Source organism: Oryzias melastigma, linkage group LG13 (genome assembly GCF_002922805.2).
Source record: "Oryzias melastigma strain HK-1 linkage group LG13, ASM292280v2, whole genome shotgun sequence".
Classification (NCBI taxonomy): Eukaryota; Metazoa; Chordata; class Actinopteri; order Beloniformes; family Adrianichthyidae; genus Oryzias; species Oryzias melastigma.
The window spans coordinates 7577401-7593264 of NC_050524.1; the positions used below are offsets into that span (position 1 = coordinate 7577401).

Below are 15864 nucleotides of genomic sequence, written 5' to 3' on the forward strand. Positions count from 1 at the left end.
ACAGTCATTTCAAATGTTCTTGTTGTGTTTTTGTTCACGTGACTTAATTTTTCTGTTAGCTGTGTTCTTGCAAAAGCAAAAGATTTCGTCACTTTATGACTAACTGTTTCTCTGTTGGATTTTCAATAGATAGAATTATTGTTTAGGATCAACTTAAAAATTAATATCTGCATATTTGTGTCTCAAAAAGTGACTTTTTTCTGGTTCTTCCAATCCATTTTATTAAAATTTTAAACCAAGTCATTGTAGCTTGTGATCTTTTTTTTTTTTTACAAACATTGAGGTGGAAAGTTTTTTCTTTTACTTTTTAAAAAAGACAAAGAAAAAAAAGGTTTATATTATATTACTGTTAAAAAAGAATAATTTGTTTATTCTTAATAGTTTAAATAAAGAATGCCACCCTAAACACAGAAGGAGGCTTAATATATTATGTTTTAAATGTTAAAAACTGTGCTGAAAGAAGAGTAGAATAAAGGTAGGAACAGTTATCCACCTTTTTGTAGTTTTTTTTTTAAGATTTGTATATTTCTTTAACTTCTTCTGTCACTGCTGCATGATGTGCCTCCTCCTTGTGGCATAAAGGAGAACTGCACTCAAACTCTGTAAATAAAAGGGAGTCAAACAAAACATGGTAGAAGAGTTTGAACTCCCAAAGAAGTTCTGCTGCCATGCCAAAACTTTTGCCTGAAAAATTCCAGGTTCGGTTCCACCTCCAGCTGCACATTTGTTTAGATCAACTTGAGCAAGACAGTGAACCCCACGGTGACCCTGTAGGTCAGGTTACCTATTTGCATGAGCTGCCATCGGTTTATAAATGTGTGTGAATGGGATTGTGAAGCGCTTTAGGCTTTGAAGAACGTACAGGAATGCTATATAAGTATATGCCATTCAGCACTTTAATGTGCTATATTTAAGAGAAGATGTATTTGAAGGAAACACAAACTTTCTCACAGTCTAATGACATTTTTGCAAATAAACCTTCCTTTAATTTTGATGTATTTATTTTATAAATCTTTTTTGATGTTTTTCACACAATCTTGTAGCATTTTTCTCATGATGGAGGACATATATAAATAATGTAGTATTAAAACTGTCTTTCTGAGTATTTATTTAACCTAATGTCCACTTGCTTACAGAGTATATAATTAACAAAATATGTAGAATTCCATCAATTTTAAACATCTATTGCTCCATTTTAAAAAAAAGCAGAAAACTTTCATTTCCGACACTAACTTTCCTTTTTTTTTATATTGTAAAATTATTTCCATAGTCTTTTAATTTTGCAGTTTTTAGCCAAAATTGAAAACAACTATTTTTAAGACATATTGTCTGACCCACAAGAGCCATTTAGAAATTCACTTTAGGGTTTCGGTGCGGCAGTTAATCAAGCCAATTTCCCCCAGCATGCCTTTGTTTACACTCTCTCCTGCTAGCAACAGGCTCCTTAGAAGTCCAAGCTAAAATTAGTGTACCAAAAAAGGCAAGCAATATCAGATCTATCTGTCCATAGAGCCAGATGTCAGCTCGGACCAGGAAAATGAAGACGTTCATGGATCTATTTGTCTGAAAGTGGAGGATTTAGCATGGGAGCGGAAAAAGCGGGACTTTGTTCCACCCATGGCAGAAGTTATGTCATAAGTCTGAGTTTTATCAAACATCCAGATTTTATCTGGTCCTGATCCAATCCAATTTTAAAGATGAAAAATTCAATCATGTTGAAAGCACCATTTTCATTGAAGTGAGTCTTTAAGTTTTAAGAAATGTCTTATTTTTATGTGTAAAATGGAAAGGTGAGTCTAGAATCAGCATCTATGTAAATAGTTGTTAAATTTAGAAGTTTTCTTTTTTAAACGCAAGGTTAGTTTCAGAAGCTTGTTTACTTCTGATGTTTGTTGAGTCAGAATGCAACCCTGACAGAGTTGTTGATCATTTTGGTCAAAACGGCTTCGCTCCTCATTAACAGTAAAAAAAACCTAAGGGAGCCATTTGGCTGCTTGTGAATCTTAACTCCAGGCGAGAGCAGGATGGTCCAGGCTCGGGTATGAGCTTTATTGGGCTGCTTCAGCTCCTCCAGTGCGGAGATGAATGGTTCTGTGAAAAAGGTGTCGAGTGGATGAGTCACCCACAAACGTCGGTGTCTGGTGATTCATGGGCCAAATAATGACGGCACATTTTAAAGAATGAGACGTAAGCCTGTTGCGGGGTGTACCCAGAACAAAAAAAATAAAAAAATAATGGAAATGCTCTTCTGGATGTTTCACACGGTTTAAAGTAAACAGTTCTGACATTACCTTGACTGATGGCGCAGATGAGACAGAAAAGTGTGCAGTTTCAGAGAAACAGTGGGAGCAGAAACAGTAAAAGTAATGAACTCTTCTGCTGACAACCTCGCATCTTTGTTCTTCTTTGAAAAGCACTTAGAGAAGCCATTACTTTGAGTACGGTGATGCAGAAAGGGACATTAGCTGCCAGCATAAATCTGACTCAGAGCCCATTTAATATAATAGGCATATCAGATTACATGTGGTGCAGAGCACGTACGCAGCCCCAAAAGCTCCAGGCTCAGGTGGCCCCAGTATCAAAACACACAGACAACAGGTGCCCCATTTACATTCTAATGTGCTTTTATCAAGTGCATGTCATGTCTGTTGACTGTCACACACTCGCGTGTTTTCTTTTCCATTGTTGTGAGAATTTGCTGTTGACACACTTAAAAAAATGTCACAAGTTTTACTTAAAAAAATCCCTTTTAGGTTATGAGATAAACTTAAATGTCCTCACGAGCACAAAGGTCCTCGTCGTAATGACACACATCAGACGTTGGACCCCATAAGTGTACAAAAACATGTATACACACACACTCCACCACTCTCATTGTAGTCGTTTTATTTTTTTGTGGATAAATGAAGACAAACATTACAACAAGTTTTCAGCATACAGTAAACAAATCCAGTCACTGATATTTCAACTGACATTACAAACAGTCTTAACTCGACTGACATTAAAGCCCTTACAAGAAAACACACAACAGGTATGTTTGTCCATGATGAAAACGAGGACGTTATAAATTAATAGTTTCAGAATTTCTCGGTACCTTTATGTTTGTTTTTAACGGCGGATTCTAACACTGATGCACAGTGTTGTCTCCATTCCCCTTCCACTGGTTCTTCCCCCCTGGGGCTTACATCTCCCCTGATCCCATGCTCAGACCCCCGTCAAGCTTTCATTCAGGGAGGAGATCTGATCGATCACACAGAGCTGTCTCTGGCTGCGGCAGGCTTGTCTTGGCCTCTGGTGCAGCAGGAAGAGGCGTTTGGCTGCAGCCCGGTACTTCCGAGACATCAGGTTGTAGACAACAGGGTTGATGGAGGCGCTCAGGTAGCAGAGAACCATGGAGGCCATGTTGAAGTTCTGGCTGAGCATGGCAGTCTCGTAGTCATCCACCTGGGCAAAAAGGTTTCTGCCGATGTGGTAGGGCAGCCAGCAGATGATGAAGGCCAACACCACCACCACTAAAAAGAAGAAAAAGCAACAATGGAGCTTTAACATTTTGGAAATCTCAAAACTGCATAAAAAAATGCTTTTGGTGTGCACAAAATGTTGACAATGGGTTCTTTGAGTTAAATTTTCCATCTGGAGTTGCCAAGCAACTAGAGGAGACACCGCAATGAAAATATTTCATTTTTTTTTTTTTTTTTTGATGAAGCACAAAAAAACAAACAACACGAGGAGGCTGTGAAAGTTCAAACAAGTCTGAACAATAGACTATAGAATCACTGGACAGACTGTCCCCTCCCCCCCTTGCATTCCAAACAGGAAGTACCTGCTGGCTCCAAGAAGTCAAAATCCTATAGACTTCTATAGAGAAATAAACAGTTATGATTTTTCTGAATAACAATTCTTGCTCTTTCTTTTACATCTTCTTATTAATTCTATTTTTTTCTGTATTTTTTTCTTTATGACAAGTTATTCAAGTTATAAACTGACCAATCAGATGCCTCAGTAAAAGCCAGCTGGCCCCCACCTCAAATATTTGATTGACAGATTCTCTAAAGCTGCTTTCACTGGAAGGGGTGTGGCTTTCCAACAAGCTCACTCATGATTGGCTAGTAGTTGAAACGTGAGTCAGACCGACTCTGACCAATCACTGTCGTCTGGCTCCAAATAGTAGCACTCGTATCGTGGAAAAATGGTAACTAAATTTGGTTTTATTTTGACTAAAGTTATTTTAGTTTTTCCCCTCAGTTAGGTTTTATTAAAAGTTACAATTCTGTGTTACAATTGTTACAATTCTGAACAATTTGCCTCATAGGTTAATTTTAAATGTGCTGTATTTAAGTAGCTCAGGATAAAACTACATCAGATCCCTCGATGCATCTTCTTCTACATATTAAAGCAGATTCTCCACCTAAAAGTCTGTCATTTCTGCTTCTGTATCTTGTTTTTGCTTCTGTTTTATTCCCAACTATTCCTGTATATTTTTGTCATGATTTGTAGATCTAGTACATTTGTAGTTTCAAGGGTGTAGGACTTGTAATCCATATTAATGTCCAATGTTCATATAAATTAATGGCAAATTATTATTATTACGTCTCCTGCTGGTTCAGGCTTCCATGGCGTGTGTTAATTTCTGATAATGCCCACTTCGTAGGACATTATATATATATATACAGCAGAGTAAGAATGGTTATTCAGACCATGGATTAGTCAAAAGTGTGTGAACTCATCCCAACCTGGACACCCTTTTGGAAATGACAGTACAGCTGGAGGAAGGTGTGTCTCATTAGCAATGAAACTAATTAGGAACAAAACACAGAGGAGATGTTCCTGACTGACTCTTGACAAGTGCAACAGACTGAGGTGGGAGCGAACAAACTTTCATTAGAGCCGATTCATACAAGCAATTCAATTTGCTGAGCAACAGTTCTACAATTATAATAAATGTGTCATAATGAAAACATTTGGGTGAAACGGAACAGCATGACTGCAGACTTCCACTTCTTCACGCACAAACGACGCTGATCTGTGGCGGGACACGATTAGCGTAAGTCATTGCAGGATAATTAAACAGATCAAATCAGCAAACGTGGCGTCAGCTTACCCAAAGTGACTACAAAATAACAAGTTTAAAAATCAGCTTCAGCTGTTGAGTCTCAGAAGAAACTAGAAACCCTCCATTATTTTTTTTTTGTTGTTTGTTTAAGAAACAACTGACAGGATTCAAGGTAACAAAGACGTCTCGGAACGATGCTGTCACTCTGTTGGCTTTAGGTTCTGCGTAAGACAGCAAACGTGGAGCGTGTAATCAGGAAATGATGCGAAATGAGTTTTGTGCTTGATCTGAGATGAAGATCACAGTTACAGGGATTTGAAGGGATTAAATGTGAGTCACGGAAATGTTAGATAACACAACGTTTCAATCAGTTTGAAGTGGTTTGCCAGAATTTATGAGTTATAGGTACTCGGCAAAATGTCAAATTAACAAAACTTTATTCAAATTTGAATCTAAATCAAGTTTATTACACATAAAAAATGGGAACAGTAAAAGTGGATGAAATCTGGAATAATTCATAAAAGTGGAAGACTTGCTCACTAAAAACATTGAGCTGGAGTGTTATTGTTCACCCAGCCAGATCATGGCCTCGAGGCCCGGTGGCCAACATGTTCCTACGAAACTGCAATTGAAGCTCTATCATGGATAAACACACCTGATCCAGGTAATCAACAGCAGAGTTTGATTATCGAGGCCTGGATTTGGACATCCATGAGCTAGATCTTAGATCTAGACTTTTTGAAGCGAGTGAGGAAAAGAAGAGGAGAGTGACGGCCTGTGTCTAAGGACGCAAGAGCAAAAAGTCGAGAAAATAGGTAACAAAAACAAATCAGGAAAAAAATGAAATTTTCAAACATATGATAGTGACAAAACTATGGTAAACTCTGAATCAGAATATGTCTGGATAAGGATTTTTATCATTTTAAATAAATCATAGTAGACGTAGCCTTAATTATAATTTCACTCCCTTGTGCCTAAAATGTAAAATAATAAAGAACCTTTGATCAATTGGAGCTAACACACAAAAGAAATCCAGCAGGTTAGCATAGTGTGGATGGGAGGTACTAAAGTTGCTTTAAATCCGAGTTTGAAGGCGGAGTTGTTTCCCCAGTCTTGGAAATGTACTACGGTCCAACCTCTTCAGGAAAATAAACGAAAGAGTTTCTCAGGTGGAAACAGCAGACCTGTCCGTAATCTTCCGTTGCTCAGCAAGTTCATGGAAAAAGTCGTCTTCGAGCAAATGATACCTTCGTTTTTTTTTGTAGGTATTTCTATTTTTAGCACAGATCCTTCCACATGCACAGCTCAGAAAGACAGATTATAATAAAGTGATGGTTGAAACTGATATTGTAACTCATCAGATATAAAAGCTTGTTTGCAGATGATATAATTTTCTATCTTGAATCAAATTAATCCTAAACATACTTCAATCTGTACAAGATCTAGAGGTGGACAGAATTTGTGAAAATAGATGGACTGTTAAAAAGCGCTAAAGTTTTCTGTTTAACTCTTAAAATGTAACTAAATGTGACACTTGGCTCTGTCTATCCCTCAAAGGTCAGGATATTGAGCAAGTCCCTGATTTAGCAGATGACTTCAGTGAAACAAATCAGCAAGACTATTAAAAAGAAACGGATCAAGAGAATTCCTGATTTGCAAAATGTTCTCTAACTGTTAACACTGGCACTAGATTTAACCTCCTCATCTCAGTATTTCTAGCATTTAAAATAATATTCTTCAGTGTTTTTGTTTGTTTGTTTTTTGTTTCAATGTGATAGTAAATCAAATAGACTTCTGGTTTGATTAAGATTAAAGATAAAATCATATATATATATATATGTATATAATTGTGCTTCAATAATGTTTTTGCTTTTTATATATCTAATTTTTTGAACACCATGATATGACGTCACTAAGGGGACATTAAAGAAAAAAATCTTGGTTAAAAAAAAGTTACAATCTGGTGCAGACCAGATACTACCTAGTATGTACCAGACAATAACCGGTGCACACCAAATAGTAACTAGTATTCACCAGATAATAACGGGAGCACACTAAATAGTAACTAGTATGCACTAGATTCTAACTGGTGCACACCAAATAATAACTAGTATGCACAAAATAATAACTGGTGCACGCCAAATAGTAACTAGTATGTACCAGATAATAACTGGTGCACACCAAATAGTGACTAGTATGCACTAGATAATAACCGGTGCACACCAAATAATAACTAGTATGCACCAGATAATAATTTGTGTGCACCAGATAATAACTGGTGCACACCAAATAGTAACTAGTATGCACTAGATTATAACTGGTGCACACCTAATAATAACTAGTATGCACTAGATAATAACTGGTGCACACCAAACAGTAACTAGTATGCACCAGATAATAATTTCTGTGCATCAGATAATAACTGGTGCGCACGAGTTTGCACGCACCAGATAGCAACTGGTGCACACTAGATGGTAACTGTTTCTTTTTTTAATTTTTAATATATTTTCTTGATGTCCCTTTAGAGCTCCATACCACAAAAATAAACTCCAAGTGTTTGCTAAAAATAAACCACAAACAACTTTAAAGTATGCTTAAGAGAACTCTAAGTACAATCAAAAGGAATAACTATATAATTTAGGTTCTAAAAGTAGATTAAGATGACATTTGAAAAATAAAATTAAGACCCTTTGATCTTAACATGAAATAAATTCAATAGAAAATATTTTATTTATTGTTGTTTTTGTCTCATTTTTGCATAAATGTACATAAACTAGGTGTTGACTCAGTGAAATGTTTCACCATAACCCTTCATTCTATTGAAGTTCTGATGACATTTTAAGATAATTGCAATAAAATATTGTCATTGTTAAAAAATCATCTAAACTTGTCCCTTTTTCCTCCTAAAATAACTCAAATTAGTGTGTTTTCTGAACATTAAGTCAACTTGTGTTATTTGTTCAGCAGGATCTTCACTTAAAGGGATGATTTTGACCCAAACAAACACAAGAAAGTTTATAAAATGGCTTTAGAATCATTAAAAAGACTGGAAGTTAAAAGGGTTTTTGTAGCAAAGAAGAATATAACATTTTAAATATAAAAAAATGTACAGGTATTTTAACATTTAACACTTGTAGTTCCTCTGAAGGTTCTCAAGTAATCAAATCAAACTTTATTTGATTACCAGTGTTCCTTCAGATGATGAGGCTCAGATTGAGTTACATATAATAAACTTTAATAAAGGAAAGACAAAGCAGGGTTTGTCTCCGAAAACTCACCCAGTATCTTGACCGTCTGCCTGTGGGACCTCTCTCGGGCCAGCGTGCACGGGCCGTGCAGGTCGCTTTTGCTCTTCCACAGCTTGCACCCAATGGAGCCGTACAGGAAGACGAGGCAGAACATGGGGCAGAAAAAGTAGGTGGTGGACACCCAGAGCATGATGTGCAGCTGTCCAGAGCTGATGGCGTTGCTGGTGTGCTTGCACTGACCCATGTTGAAGTCGGGGTTGGTTTCGTTGTCGTACTCCACCCCCACCAGGAAGAGAGTGGGCGCCGCAGAGAGCAGAGCGAAACCCCACAGCGCCACGATGATGTACTGGACCCTCCGTCTGGTCACCACCACCTTGCTCCGGAGGGGGAAGCTGATGGCCAGGTAGCGCTCGATGCTCAGAGCCGTGATGTGGAGGATGGTGGCCGAGGTGCAGCCTTCGAAGATGTAGTGGTAGAAGCGGCACACGGCCTCCCCGAACAGCCAGGGCACGTACTTCCACAGGCGGTACAGGTCAAAGGGCAGGCACAGGAAGATGATCAGGTCGGAGACGGCCATGCTGGACAGGTACAGGTTGGTGGTGGTCTTCATGTCCTTGAAGTGCTGGATGATGAGGATGGTCATGGTGTTGCCCGTCACCCCGACGATGAAGATGAGGATGCATATGAAGGTGACGGGGATGAGGGTGGAGGCTGGGAAGAGGGAGCCCTCGTAGTGGTGGTACTCGTCTATGTTGTACGGGTCCATGGCCATTGCTCCAGCTGCGGTCTGGCCCAGGTCATACCACTTTAACCCACTTCCTGTTTGGGCGGTGAGGCAGGAGTTCGGCCTCAGAAACCTACTGAGAGAAATGAATGAAAAATGCTGCTACACAGTACAGGAACTCTTATCAATTTGGGCCAAGAAAGTAAATTAGTAGTAAATTTTGAGTATCTGCTGATACCGATTTAAAAAGAATGAACAAATATAATAAACAGATCCAAGTTGTCCTTGACTTTTATTTTATTAACCTTCTTTTATAATTTAATACTCAAACAGAACACTTCTGTAATGTAGCTCCTACAATCAAGTAAAAAAGTGAAATAAACTAAATGGTAGATGCAGTACTTTTATAGTACGTCTATCCACTTTTAGAAGGCTAAAACTATGGAGCTATTTTGGGGCCATAAATATTTGAAACTCAAATAAAACATTTTGAAAAAAATATTGGTGTTTGGCCAAAAAAATGTTCAAAACTTTTTGCTATTCTAAAATAAACTTAATTATTTTCAACTTCAAAACTCAAAATTTCAATGTCAAAACTTTTTTTTCACTTTTAACTCTTTTTTTTTTTCATTTTAAAATCTGAAATTTTCCGTTTCAAAACTTTTGGCCCCGTTGTGGCGCGTTGGGGCGCTTCACCTGTTTTTATTATTCTATTTAAAGGCTAAAAAGTTTCAAACTATTTATTTTCCTATCGGTTGTTTTTTTAATCTTTAAACATTTTTTTTTGTTTCAGTCACTTGTTTATTTTGGTTTGTAGATTATGTTGCATTCACGTTTAATGTTGTCCTAATTCTGTTTTTATGCTTATGCGGTAATAAAAAAATAAAAAATAAAAAAAGGGAAACATTCACAGCGATTAAAAACAATTACCAGTTTGAGGTTCATGTCAAATCAATTGCATTTACCAAAAATATCTATGTTGGTACCGATGTCGTTTATATTGACCGGTATCGGATTGACATCCAAATGCTCAGTATGGCCCAGTTCTAGTGACAATGTGTTTAGAATAGTCCACTTTTATAAAAAAAAATTAAAACATAAAAATTTAACACTATTAATGTGCTAATAATTGATTTAATATTATTCTTGTAAGCAAAAGTGTGATAATGCCTTTTGATTTCTTCATTATCAGAAATTAATGGACTTTTCAGAAGCAACCGTCTTACACAATCAGGTCTCCTTTGTCCATTCATTTCTAAAAACCTTGTCGGGCATTTGAGCTTACATACTAAATAATAGTACTAGTTATAGATAAAAATCAGACTAATGCAATAAAAAAAATAACACGTTAAATTTTCTGCAATTAATCAATCGTGAACAACGCAATATTTTGACACCCCTAATATTTCTATTCAATGATAAAAATGAAAAATAGCCTAAAATAGTTCATTTAAATGTAATGTTCGTATAAGGGTTTGAAGAACACAGGTGATAGATTGGCCGCCCCACACATTTTCACCAAATCTGCCCCTCTTTGCAAAAAAGTTTGGACACCCCTGATATAAAGTATAAGAATCAATATGGTTAAGGAATAACAGTCAAATGGGCTTTCAGAATAAAAGAGGAAAAAACAAAATTTACCTGTAAAATCTGAGTTCCTCTTCAGTTGTGGATTTGCGGCGTGCAGATCGGCAGTCACATGAAGAAGTGGCAGAGCATGTCCTGCCGCTCAGGTACCAGTGGCTTGTGTTGAAAGGTAAAGAAGGGAGCGCCTCCTCTGCAGAACCTCAGGAGTCATTGACAGTGATGGGGGTGGGGGTGGGGGGGTACATGCTGTTGATCATCCTAATCAAATGATGACCTCACAGATGACAGGAGGAGGTGGAGAACGTTTGGTCGCATCTGCATCGCTGATGCACCCCAAGCATCGCATCTTTCTGAGCTGATTATAAAATATTCTATTTGAGGTGATTTAAACGTGCTCTGATCGGATAAAAAAGCAAACTGCTGGGACCCTCCACCTCCTCACCTCCTGGAAAAGTACAAGTTCAGTCAGGAGGCTGCAGGAGAACATGGCCGTTTCTTGAAACAACTGTGCGTATCTTATGTAAATAATACAAATCCTCCGTCTTTTGTTTCACTTTTTTGAGGAAAAACAAGAAAAGTTTAGGGTGAAAAAGTATAACGAGGGTGTAGATCACATGTGTTAAAGTCAAGGCCCGGGGGCCGGATCCGGCCCTGCGGGTAAATCTATCCGGCCCTCCAGATCATTTTATTACTGACCCGAAGTTATCTTGAGCTTATTTCTAACTTGTATAATTTTGAAAGAATGTATTTTTGTCTAGGGTAAAATATTGAAAGTTCTTTATGGTTTAAGTTGATTTATTCTAGAATAATATTCCTGTCATTTTCATATTCATATTTATGTTAAAAAATAAGGATTTAAAGATTTAAAAATTCTGCTGGATTTTTTACAATTTTAGCATCTACTGAGATTTTTTTTAGGCTATTTAAGAGTTAAGTTAATATTTCAGCTACATGCTAGCTGTTTGGCTAATTTAGGCTTTTTTCAGTTTTTTAGGCTTTTTTTAATTTTAGCTATTTTTTCAGGTACGTGCTAGCTGTTTTGGCTAACCTAAGTTTTTTTTAATGTAGTTTTTTAGGCTAATTTGGCATTTAAACAATATCTTAGCTGGCTATCAGCTTCAGCATTTTCAGCTATCAACTACAGCATCTTCAGCTATCAGTTTCAGCGTTTTCAGCTATCAGCTTCAGCCTCTTTTTAGCTATCAACTACAGCATCTTCAGCTATCAGTTTCAGCGTTTTCAGCTATCAGCTTCAGCCTTTTTTAGCTATCAATTTCAGCTATCAGCTTCAGCATCTTCAGCTATCAGTTTCAGCATTTTCAGCTATCAACTTCAGTGTTTTCAGCTATCTATTTCAGCATCTTCAGGCATCAGCTTCAGCATTTTCAGCTATCAGCTTCAGCGTTTTTAGCTATCAACTACAGCATCTTCAGCTATCAGTTTCAGCGTTTTCAGCAATCAACTTCAGTGTTTTCAGCTATCTATTTCAGCATCTTCGGGCATCAGCTTCAGCATTTTCAGCTATTAGCTTCAGCGTTTTTAGCTATCAACTACAGCATCTTCAGCTATCAGTTTCAGCGTTTTCAGGTATCAGCTTCTGCCTTTTTTAGCTATCAATTTCAGCATCTTCAGCTATCAGCTTCAGCGTTGAGAGTTCAACTCGTATAGAAAACATGAAGCAATGTAGAAACAATTGGGGAATCTTTGAATTTATATTAAAGATTAGGTGTAAAATGACAATAAATGCAGTGTTTTGAGCTATAAGCAACTGTAGCAATAATAATAAAAAAGTATTTTAAAGAATGTCCAGCATTTTGCTCAGCTCAGACAGAGATAAAGGACAAAATTATCAAAAATGTGCTAATATATGCATTGAATTACTTAAATCTTAAGACAAAAGCAACATTTATGTTCATGTAAAAACAGAATCAAATTGGTTTATCCCAACATGTCAAAATCTAAATAGAAAATTCCAGCTTTCCTTGACTTCACCGAGGAGGTTTGTGTCAAGTTCCAGATCTGCAGGTTTTCCTATTTTTATTTCCTAAGCACCATCGCTCACTAAAGCCTGAATGACCGCCGCTATGCTCCGTCGGTTTCGAGCTCCCACATCCATTAGGGCTAAATGAACCTTTGCAACAGGAGTCAGACTGACATCAGGGGTTTATTTAACTGTTTACACTGAGCTGACCCGCGGCTCGGCCCTCGCAGGGTCAGCGTGAGCGGCTCCTCGGTGCGGCTGTTTACTCGTCTCAAAGAAACGCAACAGGAAAAGCCTCTTTGAGTTTATTTTAGGGGGTTTGAAAATCCTACTCTAAACAAAAGCCTGTGACACTGTATTTCCCCTTGCCACCCCCTCATTATCCCTTTTCTACCTGCCCCCACTATATAAGCGGCTTCTTCCCGCCATCCACTCTCCCCTTCTGTCAGTCTCCTCAGAGCTGCACAACACAAATTTATAAAAAAAAAAAAAAAAAAAAACTTTTTTCAAAATGACGGGTTTTCTTTTGGTTTTATCTCCATAGCAACCATTATGTGTTTTGGTCGCCTGGGTGTGACGAACAGATCTATATCATTTTTAGATGAATTGGCAAAAGTATTTTTTGGGATTTCCTTGGCAACAGATGTTTTTTGCTAACCACGCCCACATTGCTGTTATGTTCATATTGTATGTCATATTGTATTAACAGCTTGAGCCATGGATTCATATATTACATTTTATATTAAGTTTTCAGAATATTCTGGTAAAAAAAAATATGTAAGCAACAGGGGAACGCCACTTTTGCTAGCTTGCTATGCTAACACAGATCAAGAAATTTATCTGCAACTCCTAAATCCAACATTTTTTTCCATGCAGCTACACAAAGATGTTTGAGGAGTTAGAAGGTGACAGATTGAAATTCCTACGAGGAGTTTGAATTCGTAGCTGGCAATTTTTTTTTTCTACAGAAAATTCAAGATGGCGGCCTCTTCTCGAGGTCAAAAGTCAGCTAAACTTTGGTTGTTGTTGCACACTGAACCTTGCAACGTAAAATTTTGTGACGATTATTCAGACAAGTTTTCTTTTCCCATATTGTGCGAATATGTAAAAATTGCAAAATTTTACACTTTGTTACAAAATGGCCGCAGTAGGTCCAGTGGCCATCCCATAATAATTTTAAAACTTCCTTTGGACATTCCTAACATTGAGGTTTCATTAGTGGATTTTAAAATATTTTTTGAGCCACATAAGAGACTTCATTCATCTTTTTGTTTTTATTTTTTGATGATTTTGCCCGCTATGATGTCATTGTTTTCTTGGTGGGGGGGTGGGGGGCTGGGGTCCCGTTCACTATGTCAAAAATTCACTGGTTACTAGGTGGGTGCAAATTTCAGTGAGTTTACAAAAACTGTTTAAATATTTTTTTTAGATTAAAAGAAATAGCTAAAACATGATGTATTGTGGTCTATATTTGCCAGTGTAGTGGGCTATGTATGCTAGTTTTATACACAGGGACTTCTGGGAAATTTCTAGGGCACTGGAGTTTAGAAATGTTTATTTGGACACCCCAACAAAAAGAAAAATGCTCTATATAGGGCGCTAAATAGTGAAGAAATTTGGATATAACAGAAGTTTGAGTGGAAATGTGACATAAGCCACTTTGTTCATTTTTTTGAATGTGAAAACTTTATTTAAAAAAATTTTTTGCATTCCAGCCCAACAGCTCATCAACTTTATCTCCTTAACTGATTAAATGTAACTCGGACTTCCTTCATAATTCCGATACGCAGGTTTATGGTTCTCAGTCATCTTCTACAGCAGAAGCTGTGGTTGGTCATCAAAACTTTAGTCAGATTTAGAACCGCATGTTATGCCCACCACTAAATTACGGTTAATTAGTTTCCAACCCCGCCAGGGAATCTTTGAAGTTTAAATATCAAAGTGATTCACAGGAGAATCAAGTGCAGTAAACACTCCAGCAGCTCCTGGATCCTGGTGTGATGGATTTCCTTGGTCCCGTCCGGCGGCGCCGTGTGCTTTCCTGCTCTGCAGCAGAGGTGTCGTGGATTTATGAGAAGTGGTTAATCCAGGTGTAACCACAGCAGTTGTAATCTCCTTTGCAAATGATTTGAATGCGTGCCCAAAGGTTGTTTTTGTTTTGAAGAAAATCCATCCAGGTTTAGCTTTCATCTAACTGAATTGATGCTAAAGTTTTACTTGGTTTCTGTGACCCTGAAAGAAGATGGATGGATGGATGGACTTGGTTTGAGTTGATGGTCTAGATCACATGTCAAAGTCAAGGCCAAGGGGCCGGATCCGGCCCTCCAGATCATTTTATTTTATTGTTATTAATGGCCTGATGTTGCGTTTATTTCTAACTTGTATAATTTTGAGAAAATATATTTTTATGGAAAGTAAAATATTGAGTTATTTAAGGTTTAAGTTAATTTATTCTGGAATAATATTCCTGCCTTTTCATTATTCATAATTATGTTAAAAAGTTACATTTTAAAAGCTTTAAAAATTGGCATTCTGCTAGCTTTTTTAACTATTTTGGCATTTACTTACCAAAGCTATTTAGGAGTTTAGCTAATAATTCGGCCACATGCCAATTTTTTGGCTAATTTAGGCTATTCTTAAGTTTAGTTTTTTTTTTTTGTGCTTCCATTTTGGAGTTTAGCAAATATTTCATTTACATGCTAGCTGCTTTGGCCAATTTAGGCTTTTTTTTATTTTTAAGCTATTTTAAAGTTTAGTTATTTTTTACATGCTAGCTCTTTTGGTTTTTTTTTATGGCTAATTTGGCATTTAGCTAATATTTTAGCATTATTAACTTTAGCATTTTTCAGCTATCAGCTTCAGCGTTTTTAGATACCAATTCCAGCACTTTCAGCAGACAAATTCAGCTTACAGCATTCACACTAGCATTATCACAGGTAATGATATACATCTAAATTAAATTATGTTAAAAAGTTACTTTTTTAAAGTTTTATAAATGTAGTTTTAGTGTTCAATAAATGTTTATCCTGTTCGGCCCGCGACCTAAGGTGTGTTTTGGATTTTGGATTGAGTTTGTGATTGAGTTTTACACCCGTGGTCTAGAACAATGGACAGAGTGGGGGTCAGAGCTTATTTGAAGTTAGTGACCCTCTTGGCAACATGTCAGTTTTGAGTCTTTCCCCAAAAATCAAAGAAAAAAATGTCAAGAATGTGTTGGGACACTCTAAAATTCCTTGATTGTCTGGTGACCAAATGTAGCATTTTTATATTA

At 37.1% G+C, this 15864-nt stretch overlaps 1 protein-coding gene across 1 annotated transcript; it reads right to left on the reverse strand.

Moving 5' to 3' along the window:
• Positions 1-2059: 2059 nt before the first annotated feature.
• On the reverse strand, positions 2060-9215 carry mlnr (motilin receptor). The gene is made up of 2 exons (XM_024277484.2): positions 8332-9215; positions 2060-3512 (listed from the first exon to the last, which is right to left on the reverse strand). Exons 1-2 carry the CDS (start codon positions 9071-9073, stop codon positions 3205-3207), a joined length of 1050 nt encoding a protein of 349 aa, XP_024133252.1. The 5' UTR covers positions 9074-9215; the 3' UTR covers positions 2060-3204.
• Positions 9216-15864: the final 6649 nt, after the last annotated feature.